Source organism: Calidris pugnax, unplaced genomic scaffold (assembly GCF_001431845.1).
Source record: "Calidris pugnax isolate Ruff unplaced genomic scaffold, ASM143184v1 scaffold22, whole genome shotgun sequence".
Taxonomy (NCBI): domain Eukaryota; kingdom Metazoa; phylum Chordata; class Aves; order Charadriiformes; family Scolopacidae; genus Calidris; species Calidris pugnax.
In genome coordinates, this window is record NW_015090763.1 from 836887 (window position 1) to 854736 (window position 17850).

At 40.3% G+C, this 17850-nt stretch overlaps 2 protein-coding genes across 2 annotated transcripts in view; both read left to right on the forward strand.

Annotated features, from left to right (window-relative positions):
- LOC106890517 overlaps positions 1-1621 on the forward strand; it is a 10244-nt gene extending 8623 nt beyond the window's left edge. The window contains exon 7 of the mRNA XM_014946445.1: positions 1387-1621. Within this exon, the coding sequence (XP_014801931.1) occupies positions 1387-1621 (235 nt within the window). The remainder of the gene's footprint in view (positions 1-1386) is intronic.
- The window catches only part of CDK5RAP2 (CDK5 regulatory subunit associated protein 2), an 88895-nt gene continuing 72663 nt past the window's right edge, over positions 1619-17850 (forward strand). The window contains exons 1-11 of the mRNA XM_014950402.1: positions 1619-1753; positions 1925-1986; positions 3660-3727; positions 8407-8517; positions 9158-9234; positions 10598-10721; positions 12590-12741; positions 14779-14941; positions 16355-16408; positions 16829-16948; positions 17565-17657. Of these exons, the coding sequence (XP_014805888.1) occupies positions 1701-1753; positions 1925-1986; positions 3660-3727; positions 8407-8517; positions 9158-9234; positions 10598-10721; positions 12590-12741; positions 14779-14941; positions 16355-16408; positions 16829-16948; positions 17565-17657 (1077 nt within the window). The 5' untranslated portion in view covers positions 1619-1700. The remainder of the gene's footprint in view (positions 1754-1924; positions 1987-3659; positions 3728-8406; positions 8518-9157; positions 9235-10597; positions 10722-12589; positions 12742-14778; positions 14942-16354; positions 16409-16828; positions 16949-17564; positions 17658-17850) is intronic.

The following is a 17850-nucleotide window of genomic DNA, read 5'->3' on the forward strand; positions in this document are numbered from 1 at the left end:
GAACATCTCTTAGGATCATCAGACCCCAAGTGCAAAGCATCAGGCATGTCCAATTGGATAGGAGATGAGATTAAGAGCTTAGCTGGGCTAAGTAGTGCCTGGCATTTCCTGGCACTTTGGGGCGCCAACAGCTGCTCCATTGTGCACTTACACACAGAAAATTGAAAGAGAAGCAGGGATGGGAAGCCCACCATGACCATACACATCCTGTGGTTGCAGTGGCTGCTGCCACCAGTCTGGGGCATTTTACAGGCTTACAACTTCCATCTGTTTTGAACAGAGAGTAAAGCTGGTACCTGGAGAAAATGGAGCTAACGGGGCAGTGTATCAATGTGGAATAATAAACCCACAAAATTACCACGGCCCATGGTGAGCCTATATCCATGTCCTAATTCCTGGCCAGGTAAGAATCCCCTTGAGATAGCCCAGAGGACAGTGAGTACGTGAAACCTGACACACTGGGTACCGAAGAGGAAACCAAATCCAAGGCTTGAGCAGATGGTTGTTGCTGCAGGTGAGAGCCAGTGTCTCGCTGGAACGGAGCTTCCTCACGTTACAGGCCACGCTGAGACAACAGTCCTAGCATGATGCCCTGGTTGGGGTCGTAAATGTTGCAGAGAAGCAGTTCAATCCCACACACAGGTTTCTGATAATGAATTAAAAACCAGGGCTAAGCTGGGGGGAAGCCAGGCGAGGTTTGGAGCTCCCCCTGACCCCCCAGGCCAGGCCCTCCCCTGAGCCCTCAGGGACGGCGGCGCCAAGGAAGGGAAATGCTGGCAGCATTTTCTTCAATTTGGCGTTTCTAACTGTCCATATTCTGAAATGTTCAACATAATTGTGTTTTCTCCCTGAAATAGCAGGAGAGCTGCAACACTTACATCTTTGCTTTGTGAAAAAAACCCCTGATTGTTTCACACTCAGCCTGCCTCGATGCAGGATGGATTACGGGCGCAGCTGCCTTCCCGGATTTTCACCCCTGCCAGTTACAAAGAACAGTGACTAGAATTTGAAACTAAAGTGTAATTATTTCTCTCTCCAAGCCGGAGAACATGGAAACAATCAGCTCCAGCGGCTCTGCCAGGGCCTGGCAGGAGCCCGGCAGCACAGCCCAGCAAAAGCCTCTTCCGACCGCGTCTCTCTCAGAGCAGGGCCCGAAGGCAGCCGGGGAGACCCGGGAGACCCCCCGCCACCCCCCGGCCACACTCCCAGCCCTGTCCCCTCCCCTCGGCCGGGCCCTTCAGGCCCCTCGCCCTCAGCAAAGATGTCAGCTGCGCCCGGGAACCCTCCACTGTTCCCTCAGTAAAGACGGCGGCTTAACATCGTCGCCAGTCCTGCTTTGCAAAAGATGGCGGCTGGCGGACGCCTCCGTGGCTTCCCTCACTCAAGATGGCGCCCGACGGCTTGCTCTCCCTTTGCCCAGCTGGCAGTCGCCATGTCCCCCGCCCCGCTCTGCCCTCAACCGACATGGCGCCTGCCCGCCCAACGTCGGCCGCCGCCCGCAGCAAACATGGCGGCTTCCCTTCAGTTTCTATTGCGCCCGCCCCGTACGCTCCTCCCTTTTGGCTTCAGCGGCTTCACCTCCGTCGACGCAAAGATGGCGGAAGCGATTGCGGCCGTTTGAATTCCAGCGAAGCCGCCAAAGCCGCGCACAAAGGAGCCGGGGCTCCCATCGCCGGCGGGACGCGCGGGCCGGCGCCGCCATGGACTCGCTGCCGGGGGATGACCTGACGCTGCCGGTGGCGTTTGAGGGCAGGTAGGCAAGGCGGCGTCCCGGGGCGAGGAATGGGGCGCCGGGCTGGGGCGCCGAGCCCGCCGCCCCCCTCCCCTCCGGTGCGTGTGTCGGGGCCGGGCCTGCCGGCCCCGTTCGGGGGGACGGGACCCCCTGGGCTTTCGGCTCCTCAGCCGTGTCCTCCTCCTTCCTCAGCATCTCCCAGCCGCCAGACGTCTCCCGCGGGGATCCCCAGCCCGGCCCGGCCGGCAGCGAAGGTAAGGCCGGATGGCGGGAAGGAGCCCCCCGTGAGGCGCAGGGGGCGCCCGGCTCTGTGCGCCCTGCGGGTCTGGGAACCTGAGGGGAAAAACCTCATGCCTGAGGAGAACAGGCACAAATAACTTTAAGCGATGCAGCTTTTTTGTAAGTTGCGTCTTTTTAAGACTGTAAAACCGCCAGCAGCCGCCGCAGTTAGTGCTGTCAGCTCTCTTGCCTGTGGTCATCAGGGCTCTGAGCCTTACATAAGGTGATCAGCGGTTTTGTGGGGCGTGTACTTAAAACACTTAAAGTATCCAGCAAGGCAGCATTACTGTTTCATATTCTGCGTGGTTTTAGGGAAGTTGCATGCTGTGTATCATTAGGTTTCTCAGTATGACTGTGCAGTTGCATCCTCCCCGAAGACGCACTCTGGAGAAGTATCTTAGCTTTTATCTAGTTGTGCATTAAGAAGCCTTCTGTCTAGTTCCTGTTGAACAGAAGCTGTAATTCAGTACGTTTTTGAATGATGGCCACGATGACCATGTAACTGAGTTCGTGGCTCATTACCACATAACAATGTTCATCTTCATGTGTGGGATACTTGCTTGAAAAACTTACTTTAAAGTAAAATAGCTAAATGGTATTATTTTGAAACCCACCTATGTAAATTCGGGGTGTATGTCTTTGATTTCTCCTTATTTGTGCATGTATCCAGCCACAAAACTTGGCTGACTTCATTGTGTAGATGAAGTATGTAATTGAAACTTAGACAAATTAGATGGTTTACCAGAAAGATCTATTCGCTCATGAAAGGGAGCGCATGTAAGAAACATACCAAAGCTGTGAAATAATGTTATTGTATTCTGCATGTGCTGTAGGAAGGCTCTCTTGTGAAATTGACTAGAACGTCAAGATTTAAAAACAGCTGGCTGGTATTTTTTGGGTTATTTTCAAGACTGCTCTATGTAACAATTTTGGAAGTACTTGAAATGAAATATTTTCTTCTAGATACTATGAGAGTCTGTTTGAGTCCTCAGCTTCCTCTTCTTTGTATAAAACGTGTAGCACTTACATCATCTTAAATATTTCTATTAAAATTTGTAAGACTAAACTTTTAATCAGAATAATGAGATTATAAGTTCTGCAGACCTGCTCAAATGTGGTTGTTACAGAATGTGTGTGCAAACAATTTCACGTACATGTACATTCAGCGGGGATTACGTTTTAGGAACCTAGAAACTGGCCATTTCCTCTGTCTGTGGCTTCCCTGAGTCTAAGTTGGAGGCCTGACATGTGACCAGTAAGATACTGAAAGATTTGAATTGCTTTCCAGTAGTTTAGTAGGACTTAATTCAAACATAGGAGTCCCTTGCAGTTGCTCTGAGGACTTATTCTTGAAAGTGCACCTTGCATGGCTTAATTTCAGTGTACATCTTGGTTTAAATGCATGATGTTGGAATTTGGGAGCTTAAGTGATAGAGAGCTTATAGTGATCAGAAAGAGATCTAGGTGCTAACTACTTGGTAGCATTAACATGTAATGTAAACAAGGGGCAAAAAAATGCCTCCCTCACTTCCCAAAAGGAGGTGTACTTTATTATGTTTAGATTAGTGAAGGCCTTTGCTGTTATCAAATAGAAGCCTGTTTTAGGGATTCTGCTGTCTGAACTTGTTCTGTCTTCTTAAATGTCTAGTGTTACCAGATGTGACAGAAGATACAGTCTCACCGACGAGAGCTCGGACCATGAAGGACTATGAAAATGTAAGCAGACTTTTAATATAAGACTTGGTGACAGATTTATGGCCAAGTTATTTCTAACAGGCTGGCTGAAGTGTGGACTCTCCCAGTCAGTTTCTTTGGTTGTGTCAGTCAACAAAGATCTGTTGGAGATGTGACCAGCTGTTTTTCTGTGCTTTGAACCTCCATTTCTTAAGTATTGTGCTCAAGAAGTGAGGCAAAACTTTGTTGTTGAGACTAGCCAACTGCTGCTCTGAAGTTACGAAACCAAAATTGGCACCCTCTCCTCAAGAGTTCATGTCATCACCAGAAACGTAACGACTGGGATTGCATGTCTGCAATTGATTTATTTCATGGAAGCATCATGTTTATTTTTGTTGAGACTAGTGCAGGATTTGACTCTTTAATTCATTGATTGCTGTATAATACCTTTTACCTTTATAATTATGTATGAGTGTGCTTGGAATACTTTTGTTGTAAAGGTCTAGTGTCGTTGTGACAATTCTGTAGATAAAGCTGGTTTTGGCACTTAATAGACTATAAAGGAAAACATTAGGTTGTTTTTTTTTTTAATGTATTCATTGTCTGGGTTATTTTAATTGAATAAGCCAATTATTTTTTACTGCTGAATGATGATTTGGTTGGAGTACAGCTGTGTTGCAGGACAACTTCCCTGTTGAAAGTTTTAAATTGTGTAACTTCTTAAGATTGTGTGAAGAAGCATCTCGGAGGTGGCTGCTACAGATGAAGGCTGTGGTTTGCTCTCCTCAGGATGCATTTGTGTGTCTGTGGTTTTCAGTGCCTTCTGCAACTGCTGTTACCTGTTGTAGCATTGTTATGTTTGAAATGAGTGTTCCTTCTGAGCTCTTTCAGTTTCTTGTGGCTTTATGTCCCTCTGAGGAGAAAGCTGTGCTCTTTGCTCGGAATTCAAAGCTTGCTTTGGAAAGCCTTGGTGAAGGATGTTTTTTACAGTCTGTAGCTATTTCACTTTCTCTTTTGTTTTTGTGTGTTGGCTGGGGTAAAAAGACATTGCCTTGGCATTAGTAGGTGCTTAAAGTCTTTTACTGTGAGATGTGCCAAAGACCTCAGTCTAGAATAAACATTCTGCAAGTGTTTTATTATAGTCAGTGTTCATTTTTACAGGGGAAAAAGTTTTAGAAGGAAGGAGAAATCTGTTGTTGTTTGTTCTTGTAGGAGGAGAAATCTATTGTTGTTGTGTGATGTAGAGGAGAAGGGGTCTCCCCACAGAGCTCTGGCTCCCTGGTACATCCAGACCCCTTACGTTAAATAGAGCTGTAAAACTTCTCTTAGGCTTTTTTTGATGCCAACAGTATAATGAAGCTCAAAAATCCATTCAAGTAAAGGAAGAACACACTTAAACACAGAGGTAGTTCTGTAACTTCTGTTTTTGAGTCTTTAAGACTGCTGATAGCTGGAAGGCTAAACTTGATAAAGGGAGGATTTACCTTTGTTCTGTTTACCAAGTGTCCAGTAGTTGCTGCCTTTAAATGCATTTCTGGACAGACATTGTAAGGCTGTTCTTAGCCCACTTTAAAACAAATCCGAATTAGCAGGTAAGGGATATCTCCTGCTTGGAGATGGTTTGTGTATGTGTATATTACTGCATGAACTTGCTGATCTTTGAGCAATGTTATTTATGCAAGATATGAGAAGGCAGTAAGGAAAAGAGTGGCTCCTTGCCTTGCAGCTCACAGAGAACAGGGTGGATGTAACGACCCTTGAATAGGCTAAAAGATGGATCCATGTAGAGAGGGTCCTTTTATGTTTAGATCTGGAGAAGATACTGAGTTATAAATAATCTAGACTTCTAATATTGTCTTTTTTTTTTTTTTTTTTGAGTATTTATGGTGTGTCCCACTTTCTTGTAACGTGGGTAGGAACCACCTTGCAATAGAAAATATGATTATATGGGCAAAGTGAAAAGGCATCTTTAACTGAGGACCTTGTTATGGTTTATTAGATGTTCATGAATAGAAAGGATGATTGGTATTGAGTTAGGGAACTAAGTAATAATACTTGTGGGTATTTTCTTGTCTCCTCTAACCTACTTAGAGTTTTGCTGTCTTGTAAAAAGGCCTCTGCTGGCAAAAACTGTTGTGCTGTGAAACCACAGCCTCTGCTGACAGATGCAATTTTGCATAAAAGTGGCTCTGTGCCGGCTTGGAAAGGAGCTAAACTGAGGTAGGCAAGTGGTATTTGCTACCATGCTGGCTGTGGTGTATAGAGTGTATTGCAGTGTCCTGGTTTTTCAAGAGGTGTCTGCAATTTCTCTTCTTTCATTTCTTTTTTAAATACAGAAATCAAAACACATAAAGGAATTAAGACCCAGTCTTTAAATGCATAAATTGAGAGGATTGCCATTAAAATCCATTTCCAATGTGAACTTGTCCGCATTTTACATGTTGTCTTTTATTAAGCTATAACTTTTTAATTGTAGTCTGCCTGAATTAACTTTCCTCTGAGAAACTGAATGTCAGAGACATTTGTTTCACTTCTTGGTTTATGATTGTGTAGTCTATTTTTTTTGCCTTTTGAAAATAGTACCCTTAAGCTCTTTGATTTAATTCTATTGCCACTGACATCCATGTGAGCAGAATTAAGGGATGCTGAGTTCTTTGGAAATTGTTTTTCCCTTTCAACTCAGAAACGTAATGAATGTCAGAGAGTCTTTGGCACTTGGACTTTTTCTGAATGAACAGAGACTGGCTGTTAGGAATCATCTGTTGACAGCTTAAAAAAAACCCCAGCAGCCAACCCCAAAAACAACAAACCAAATGCTATGAGGTCTGCTCTCACTACTTGCTGAACTGATCCAGCAAGACATGCAGGATCTAGGCCAGTGCTGCAGCCTTGCTTCATTTAAGAAATCTTTAATTTCTTTGCTTATTCCAAATAAGGATTTTGGTTTTGGTGAATGTTCTGTATTGGGTTCTGTGACTTGAAGTACAAAGTTGCATTGTTTTCTTGCTTACATCTCTCTGAATGTTCTGAAAGAGTTTTTCCAGTTATTTAGGGCACCTCATGAGTATCACAAGGTATCACGCTTTCAGCAGCTGCAACTGCATAGTTCAAGTTTATATCCACTGCTGTTTGTGATCATCCAATTGCAATTGTCAGGAAACAAAGATAAGTTAAATATATGTATTGCTGCTGTTTCTAAAGACAGACTTCGGCAGGATGTGTGAATGGGCCACAAAGTTTGTGTTGTCAAGTGTGTTTTCAATTGCTTGTGTGGTATTTACTTGGGTGAATAATGATGAGGCATCTTGCTGGGCAAAGATTATTAAACTGAAGAATTGTTTGCAGATGCAGGTTCTGAGTGCAGTTACAGAAAATAATCTTAGGTTTCACAAGCCAAATATTTTAAGAATTGTATTGCTAATAATTTTTACAAGTGGTACTATACTGTTCTGGAAAAGCCTACATAAATATTTTATTAGTAGCTCTGTAGCATATTAGATTTCCTTTGCTGAAAGCATCTGGCAGGGGACACAAGTCTTATTTGAATGAATGTTTTATGGTTAGTCTCTTAAAAGAAATTTAGGGGGAGACTCCTTTCTTTAATGAAGCCATCAACTATGTTATTGCTTCTACTAGGAAGGTTAAAAATGATAAGCCATTTTTTCCCAAAGAATTGCTCTCTGAAACATGGGATGGGATAAAGGTTTTATTGATATTCCATTTTGCTCACATGCCTTGTGTACTTTTCGCCTTTCTCACCACGAGTAAGGCCCCCATCCCAAGCTTTTACCAAGAAAATACTTCTGCTTATTATTTTTAGATTTTAAAAAACTCTCTTGGATTCCTTTTGTGTAAATGTTTTAGTACTTCAGACAATGTTTTAGTACTTCAGGAACATTCTATAGAACACTACCTGCACAACAGCATGTGTTAGATAATAATTACAAAATAATATTGTTTGAAATTATTTGCTTAAGTGATAGTGTCTGAGTTTTGCAGGGCTAAAAATAAATGCATGCTAAATGATAAGATCTTACACAAACACACAGAGTTTGTGTGTGCCAGTGTGCTTATATACCTTTCAAAACAAAAAAAAACCTCCAAAACCCAAGCAAACCCCCCAAAAGTTCAGAAGGGGTAGGCTAGAGTAGGATTTCTTCTTGTGGGGGGGGAGAGGGAAGTTGGGTCCCACCATCCCAGCCATAAGTATATTCTGTGATGTGTGCTGAAGCTGGAGAAGATAAAAACCTCTTGAAAGTGTTTGAGTATTTCTATCTCCCTGGGTGACACTCTCTTGGAAGGATGTTTCATTTTGACTTGTGTGTCATAAGCTGTTATTGATAGCTTCAGAATTTTAATATATATGTGTGTATATATATATATATAGTTACATATTTAGCCATCTCCAGGGAGTTGAATTCTGATTACATGTTTAGCCATCTCCAGGGAGTTGAATTCTGATCTTACTGTTATTGATAGCTTCAGAATTTTAATATATATGTGTGTATATATATATATATAGGCTGTTATTGATAGCTTCAGAATTATAATATATATATGTGTGTGTGTGTATATATATATATAGTTACATGTTTAGCCATCTCCAGGGAGTTGAATTCTGATCTTGCACCATGGAGAGCAAAACCAAATGGTAGTTGTTTTCACTCTTTGTTTTACTTGGTTTGAAACACATGACATAATTTCTCTGTCTCATTTCACAGCAAATCACTGATCTGAAAAAAGAGAACTTCAACCTGAAGCTTCGTATCTACTTTCTGGAGGAGCGAATGCAGCAGAAGTTTGATGGTCCCACTGAAGAAATATACAAAATTGTATGCATTTAGAATGATCTAAGGGAATTTTAGATCTTTTTGAAGAGTTTGTTCTGTGGGAAGGTTACCCATTTTAGCTTCTAGTTTTATGGCTCTAAATTGAAAGAATGCATATGAGCTGATTGGTTGTCTGCACTGGTAGACAGACTTGTCATTGCTGATGTATTAAAATGGTATCTGTCAACTTGCAGGCCAAGTAGTTCTCTGTACCATGTGCACTTATGTCATGAGTAGTTTTCTTAGGCGATAAGAAAATAGTGTTAAGTTTATTAAAAACCTCGATAGTTGATACAATCAGGTTTTTAAAAGAAAATGAGAAGAAAATGTCTCATGGGTCAAAGGAAAACCGTGCATGGAAGCCCTAGAAGCTCTCAAGTTGATCTGCACTACTCCCCATTGTAGGAGTTAAGTGTGTGTAGGGAATTTGTATTGCTTGAATACAATGGTCTTAAACACTTTTTGAGACTTCTGAGGTCTTGAACCTTGCAAAATATGCCCTTTAAAATGTCTCTATGCTATTCTTAGCCCAATGATGCTTTATATTTGCTGGTCAAAAAAAAAATAGCCTACAGATTGCCAACAACTTTTGGGTAGGGTGACCTCTGACTTCGCTCCAGACACTTTCATTCTTTTGTCCTAGAACATTGAGCTGAAAGTGGAGATAGAAAGCTTGAAGCGCAATCTGCAGGAGAGAGAGAAACTACTCATCAAAGCCTCGTAAGTACCAGTATATTTCTTGATGTCTGTGACTTAGAATTTCCAAGATCTTGCTTCTGTTGGTTTTTTTTTATTCCTGATGTTCTAGGAATATGAGGGTCCCAAATAGTATTTTAAGGGCACTTATCTAGAAATTGCTTTATTCACTACAGAAGTTACATTTGTGAATTCTTAAAGGCACAGTGATGTTAATGTAGTTACACAGGACAGTCCGAGTTTCATTATATCCTCCATTCTATTGTATTTTTCAGGGATGCAAATGACTCCCTAGTTGGGAATGGCTCAGTGTTCCTATTGTAGACATTAGGCTAAGAGCTTAATTGTCTCAACAGGTGAAGAAGTGGACTTTTTTTTTATTACAGTACTAGATTGAGAAGACATTACACAAAACTCTTCTCAGTAAGGCTGAGAGAGCAGTTCAGAACTAATCTAGAATGAATCTTGTGATTTCTAATGATATAAAACTGAATATGCTTAAAATTCCTGCTTTTCTGTTAGAACCTCTTGTCTAAATAAATATTACTTATTTAAAAATGACATAGTGCTGCTTTGTCTTAGGGTATGACAAGGTAGAATATGCTTTGGGGAGGGAATAGATGACTGTAGGGCTGACAACAGCCTGTTAAATCGCTTCCTTCTAGATGTCTGGTTCCAAACTAATCCAGGCTTGTAATGACTGACAGCTACTCACTACTACCTGGGCCTCAGTTTCAGTGGAGTTTTTTTTTTTGTGTTGCCTACCTCCCGTGGCATTGGATTGTTACCAGTTGGCCTTCTTACAGTAGTTGAGAGAGGCCTAATTTCAGGTAGATCCTGAGGACCAGATGAATCTTTGTTTGGTCTCTCTAGATGGCTGTCAGAGGTATTGCTGGGCTTTGAATGGAACCTTGCACAAGTTCATAATGGGAAGCAAAATTTAGGGGGAAATCATAAACAAGTCATCCTTCGTTCAGTAAGGAAACACTGGCTGTTTTTTTTCCTACAAGGTATTAACAATTACTGAAAAAGTAATTGGAGAAGCCTCAGCAGCTCCATATCTTCAGTTTAATCCAGTGCTGCTTTTTGTAGAAAATATAGCTCTACCAAAGGCTTGGTGCTGCATTTTTGAAGCTTTAAGAATATGAAGGAAATATTACACTTACTCATCATACGTGTAAAGTGCTTGTATGCACTGAGACAAGGCTTGTGTGTGGAACTCTCAGACCATATCACCAAAATTGCTATAGGGTGTATAGATGTCTGTATTTAACCTTAAAGTGACAAGCAGATACAGATAAAGTGGAAGATGCCTGTGCAACTTTCACTTCAAATATTTTCCACTCTGAAATGCAGTGGGATTTCTGTCTGTGTTATGGTCTTTCAGTAAGGCAGTGGAAAGCTTGGCCCAGGGTGGTAATGCCGAAATACAGCATGTGAAAGAAGAGGCACAAAAGAAGATGCAAGAAATGGAAGAAGTCCTGACTAGCAGAATAAACTCTCTGGAGGAGGTGAGTGACCAAATCTGAAGCAATAGTTAGAAATCAGTACTGTCTTTTTGTTGCCTTGTCCTTGCGTGTCTTACACTCTCTTGTTAGATTAACCTCTATCTACCAAATGTTATTGGTTTCTGCTGTCACTCTATTACCTTTTTGAATAAGATTCTCTTATTCCTGTTATTCTTAACATCTTTTTTAATTCCTTGCTGTCTGTGGTTGAGAGAGTTCATTCCTGTATTTATTGTTGAGCCGTAGCTGATATCTTTTCAGGGGAATTGCTTCACGTTTTCCTCATTTTGTAGTGCAAAGGCAAAAATAATAAAAATCTCTGTATGAATAACATGCTTCCTCAGAAGCAAGGAGAAGTTCAGTTTCTTGTAAAGAACAAATTTGATATTGAGTGGTCTGTGCTGGAAATGTTTTTGTCAAGTTCTAGAAATACATAAGCTCATGATTGTTTTGCATCATTGCCTGTATACACTTATCTGTAGCTGTGGGATTTTGTTTGAGGGGATAGACATCTAGTGCTCTTTCTGTAAGTAAATAGAACCAGCACAAGTGGGTACATTCCAATATTTGCTTTTCCATCTCTAAAGAATGAATTGGTCACGGAAGATATTGGTAGCAATCTCCTGGTGATAGAAAATTCTATCAGGAAGATTTAGCAGTGTTCATAAAACAGTGAGCTCCTTCAGGGGGGAAGAGGGAGGAACCTCCATGACCTTTTTTTTTCAGTTCAGTGGAAGTGGGATTTCTGAAAGCATTCTTTGTGCTATTGGATAGGTAGAGACATTCCTAAATTACTCTACCAGAGCAGCCAGCAAGCCTGGGGTTTCCTAGATCTGTCAGGTAGAAGGGCAAACATTCTAATCTTATGGTGGTACAGTAGTTTCTGTAGCCTGAAGATAGAGTTGGCCTCTGATACTAATTTTATTATGCTTATGAATGTGAACACTGCAGAGTAGTATTAATCACTTATTTACGTAGCACTATTAATTATATAGATCCAGGTAACACTAACAAAGATGAATTTCCTTCAGTGTTTTTGATTGAAAGCTGAATGCTCAACTTTACAGAAAGGGGGATGAGTGGTGAAGTCTAGTGGTGAAAGCCTTTTTCTTCACCCTCCCCATGTTTCTGTAGACTTCTAAGGAGAGAGAGGAGTTACCTCTTGGGCTACAGGGAGGCTTTAATTTTGTAGAAAGGAAAATACAGTGAGCATAGCAGGGAGGCTTACAGTATAAAAATGAAGATCTGAAACAAATTTTGCCTAGTGTATGACAACTGTGGTTTTTCTGGTGTTTCCCATTTCCATGTGTTGGGTCACTAGAGGAAATTGGCTGGAATCTCTGGGTGTTACCTCTGTTTCCATTGCTGTGCAAGAGAAAGGTGTCTGGTTCATGTTTTATCAATTCTTGTAAAATATTATAAATGATGTTGGGAAGAGTTCCAATTAGCTACAGTGAGCCCATGAATATTAATTTAATTTCTGATGGAATAAAAAAGCCCTTCTTTAGCCTCTTTAATTTAAGTGTAGTTATTTATTATGAAAGTGGGAGGACAGTGGGACAAAGCCAAATTATAATAGCTAAATAGCATAGCATAGGGGCACTTTTGTTTCCAGTTCTGCTCTAAGTTAGGGTATTTATTTTATTTCTTTGAAACAAACTTCCCTTCTTTATGTACCACAGAAAATGGATTAATCTTGAAAATTCAGACACACAAGAGTTTGGAAGTGTTTGCAAAGTGCTTGAAATACTTGGTAAAAGTTGCTAAATTAAACATACCAGCATATGTTTGGTGGAAGAAACTTTAATATGTGAAAAATTTTGTTAGTGTTTTGTTCTTATAGGCATCAGGATTGTGTGTTTTAATTACAGAATCTTAAAGCTGCCCAAGATGATCTGGAAAAAGCCATTGCAATGACAGAGAAGGAGAAAGCTCTGAGAATAGCTGCTGAGCAGAAACTTGCTTCAATTATGAATGCCCCTGCAAAGGATCTGGATATGATTACAGGAGCTGAGAAAGACAGGTCAGAGCTCTTGCTGATGATGTTTCTAACCACTGGAATTCTTTATTGTTTAAAGTGTGAAGAGTTGACGTGGTTATAGATTTTAATAGTTTGATCCTACCCTCAGATACATGAGTGGGTGTTACTGGCCATCCATCCTATTCAGCACTAAATGAACACAGCAGACAATCAGTGTGCATGAGCCATGAGCATGTCCTGCTTTAAAGCATCTTTGTAACTTCACTGACTTAACTCCAGCTTGCTGCTTTCTTGGAAGCATTCCTGAACAGACCTTGACTCTACCATTTGTGTTCACTCACCACTTCCACAGTGTTTATGTACTTCAGTCCCCGTCGTGTATCCGCTGGGGTTGGTGCATCTGATAGGAAGAGAAACACAAGTGTGTTTAAGCTTTGTGGGTTTGATTGTGCTTTGCAAAGCACTGGCTTTGCTTTGCTTGACAGGTAGTTGGAAGGTTGTTCCAGTTGTTCAATAACTTTAGGTGGGGAAAATGTGTAAACTTTGGAGTTTTTTGTTTGTTGGTTTTTGTTTGGGTTTTTTAGTTTGGTTTTTTTTTATTTTTATGATTTGTAGGGTTAAGGTACTGACAAGCCTCCCAGTAAAGCTTAGTTAGTTTGGGGATATGAGCCTGGAGTGGAGATCAAAAGATCATTATGATTCTTTATGCTTTGGGGTATCCTTTCCTGTCTGTCTGTGACTGAACCCCGCAGGTAACTGCTCTGTGAGTAACTGCATAATTGGTCTACCCCGGTAACAGAAAGTTACGAGGGCCTGAGGCTTTTATTTCATAGGGTTTTTATGTTGTGCTAGGATTCAAGCAAGGTTTGCAGTGTTTTCCAGGCTGTTTTTGTAAAAGCATACAGAATGAAAACTGCAGTTTTGAAATCTACAGTGACATAAAATTATGAAACTGTTCTAATAGGTTTTGGTACTGCACCTTATGTGCCACCACAGTAATTATAACCTGACTCTCGTTACCTCCCTACTTCCCCTTTATCTTCCTCTTTCGATCTGTTAGTCAAGCTGCATGAACACAGTTGCCCTCTGAGTGACTTGAGCTGGGAAGGAGTTATAAAACCAGTCCCTTTTAGAGGTAATTGAGTTGCCAGCTCTATAGCTTGTGTGGAAACAAATTGTCAGGGTTGGATCACTAAAGTGAGGGCTGTATGGAGTGTGATGAGCATTGTCCTTTTTCACCCCCCCCCTCTGTTTTCTTTGCCCTGCCCCTTGTGATCCAGTTTTTGCAGGATCTTCTATAATTCCATGTTGGTAGATCGGTGTAAGAATTCACAGGACCAGAAAAACATAGTGCTAATGGAAGACGAGAGTATTTCCCTTGTTGAAGTGATTCAAATATTAATGCGTGATGCTTTAAACTTGTTTGGGAGTAGCCCATCTGGAATTCATAGTGTGTTGAAAAGCTACTTTCACCCTCTAGGCTACAAAAACTGAGAGAATTGCAGCTGGCATCTTATGCCAGAAAACTTTCACCTATAACTTTGCCTGTCAGAAAACTAAAGCACTGCAGTTTTTATCACTTTGGAATACTGGATGTGTCAAGATGTGTATTGACTAAAGTAGGTAGCACTGACCTAACTTCTTTTTTTTTTTTGTACTGTGCAATGAGAACCAGCTTAGATACAAATATAAATGAAATTAAGTACTTAAGTGATGGCACGTAAGGATATGGTGTTGTATGTGCTACGAAGTGGAATAGTGATAAGCTTTTTGTGTTTGCTGTAAAGGACAATGTAACTAAAATAGTCAAGCTTAAGTGTTGACATTTGAAATGGTACTGGAGGAAAATAAAACTGAGTGCTTTTCAGATAGCTCAACCCTGTTTGTTGTTTGCTTTAACGTTACAGCACCTTTTCTGGTTTCTCTGGAGGGAAAAGGGGTTGTGAAGGTGCTCCCTTATGTTTCACAAGTATTGTCTGGAGTCTTCACTTAGGAAAGTTGTCTACAAGATTTACTGCAATGACTGGAGAACTGGTGGTAGATGATGCAAGATTAATATTAAAAATCTTATAATTCTAGACTTATAGAGCAACTGAATCTGTCATTGAAAAGTAAAGAAGCTATAATTCAACACCTCGAAGAGGAAAAGTCTCAGAGTGGATCTTATGATGGGAACTTATCAGCAGAAAAAATCAGAGAACTTACCATTGCTTTGAGGCATGAAAAAGATAGTGAGATAGAGGTGAGGCAACTGACTGAAGAGTTATATGTTATAAATCTCATGTGGTCCAGGATTTTAAAGGTTTTGTGCATGACAGTATGTGAGTGACTTAAGCCCTTTTTTAAAAAAATACCCTTTTTCCACAGTTATTCCCTTCTGCATTCCCTTAACATTCATTGGTTCTATTGTGGTTTGGCAGTCAATATTCATTCTTATTATCCATGCTTACCATTCATTCAGTGAGAGGTTATGTTTCCCATTGACTTTATGCTTGTATTTTATTATAGATACTGTGCAATTGCTTTACAGAAGTATATATAAAAAATGTGCTAGATGTTAATAGATCCCTCAATAGATGACATAACTTCTATAGAGTTTAAGAATTTGAGTTGAGAGTTTATTTTTTGGAATTATCTCTACTGTTATGAAAAAACTGTGGTAAGGGAGGTTGGTGTAAAAAATCTTATGAAATAAAGTGAAAGTCTAGCCTTTAGCCTACCAAAAGTACTAAGAGTCAGTCTTTTATTTCATAAAATAGGAAGATAGATATCCTGAAAGGTAGAAACAGATGTTCAGGCTTGTTGTCGCTTTTTTTTGTCCTATTGATTATTCAACCAATAAATTAAAGCTGGCAGAATTAAGAAAGTAATCATGAAGGCTGAGAAATTTTCTTCCCTTTTTGTTTTGGAACTTAATATTGATCAGTACCTAAATACTATTTTTGTTTATATCAAGAATAGACAAGAGAACCTTCTATGAGTGGACTGATTGGTAGAAGTAAAGTTTTCAGGTCTGAGTTTCCTTGCAATTAAATCAGTACGTGTCAGGAAAAACTACTCTGGTTTCACAGAAATGTTTGTGTGTCAAGGTGAAAACAGGGACAGGGTCATCTTTAACCATTTAATAGGAGGTGGACAGACTGTTGTCATTTTGGGATGCAGTATTGGAGAAAAAATTCTGATGAATACCTTTGCACAACTCTGTTTTTATATATGATTACTTTTTAAAAAAAAAAGTTCTGTAGCCTCCCCAAGGAAAAGTGCTAATTAAAATCTCTCTTAACGAAAGCATCTTGCTGACATAGATAAATGTCACATAAAAATGCATTTTTATTAACTCAGCAAGTGCAGTTGTTCTATCTCATGGAAGAACATGTTGTGTTGTTTGTGGGTTGGTTTTTTTGGTCATCTTAATTTGAACAGGCTCATACTGTGCCCAGGTAGATTTCTAGACTTCCAGGAAGGTACCGACTCAATGTATTCCTGCCAAAGTGTTGAATGTAGTAGTTACAAGGTGTATACTTAGTTGTGTTGTCTGCTCCCCCCCCAGCCCCCAAGGTTTTTAAGCTCCTTTTGCTTAATTTTAATGCTTCGTAAGTTACATTTGTTTTTAGCATGAAATTACCTGAATGTAACAACTGTTTTGTTCTTATAGGCTATTAGAATGGAGCTTAAAAATGAAAGAAATTCCTTTGAAAAAAAGATTCAGGTAAGTTCTAATCTTATTTCTGTTTCCTTGACTACTTAAAGTGCATGGTCGGGTCTCTTCTGTTACACATTCATACATGCAGAGACCTTGACTCAAACAGAAGCAAAACCTCTGGTAAATTCTCTTTTATGTCAGATGACAGGAAGACTCACCTTGTTTTTGAAATGATTTTGAGTAAAGCGCATAGACATGCTCTTCAAATATTGAAACTGATACTCATGGCCAGCCCACGAGATTAGGCTTCTTGTATACTATATTCCATGTACACCTATAAATTGACAACTCACATTTTGGGACTATGTTTTATGTTAGCAATCTGAGTAATAAGGTACAAGAACTCTGGGAGAATGTACTTATTAATGTGCAGTTACAGCATCTCTTAGTGGGAAGTTAATGCAACTTTCATATAATCTAATTTAGTCACTTCAAGAAGAGCTACAAGAGAAGGAAAATGAGCTTGCTGTTGAAAAGAAGAATGGTTTGAAAAGGGATAAAACCATTCAAGGGCTAACGGTTGCATTAAAAGCAAAGGAAAAAGAGGTATGATGATTATGATCCTGCTGGTTTGTAGAACTATCCCTGGGAGGGGAGTGTGTGCATTGTGTGTGTGGCGGGGCTTGACTGATCTCACCGTAGCCATTAGGAGGCTTCTAGTGGGTCCTTAATCATTGCTGTCGTGTCCGTAAGCAGTTCTGTTGATCTAGAGTTTTGGTCTTGGGCTGGAGGAGAGAGGCAAAAGATACTTAACTGATTCTTTCTCCTTTAAGAACTTTGAGGAAGAATGTTTCCAGTTGCACGCTGATTTTGATCAGCTCTGAGCACCACTTACAAGGTCTGAGAAGTATTTGATGTTGTTGAGTAAGTGGCGCTGTCATAAAGACAGCTAAAATAGGAGAGGTCAATGACAGCCAGAATTCAGATTTTGTGGAAGAATGGGAAATACTTAACTTGAGTGATAGGCGGCCTAGTGAGTGTTGTAGAAGAACAAGAATTTCTTTATATAAGATTTATTATGATGTATTTGGTGTTTTTGTTCTTTGAAGTATTTGTTTTGTGTAGTTGGATGAATGGATAATGAGATGGGATAGCTATTACTGAATCACCATCCCTTGGAAATAACTCTTTCTACATAGTATTCATTTTACTTTACTTAAAGAATGAGGAGCTTGTTTCAGAAATTGAAGATCTAAATGCTTCATTGGCCAAGGCGAGAGAGGCAACTCATAAAGCACACATCCAAAAATTCAAGGTAAGAAGCGAGCAATTAATGTGGCTTCCCCCACCCCTGCTCCTCCCTTCTCCATAATTCCACACACTGGGTAGCACTTTGTGTCTTTGAAAGCAGAGGAATGGAAATTAGTGCACAATGTTGTTTAAAATGTTCAGTTTTTCTTAATTTGAAAAAAATTGCCCAAATCCAATTATTTAAATGATAGAGTGTT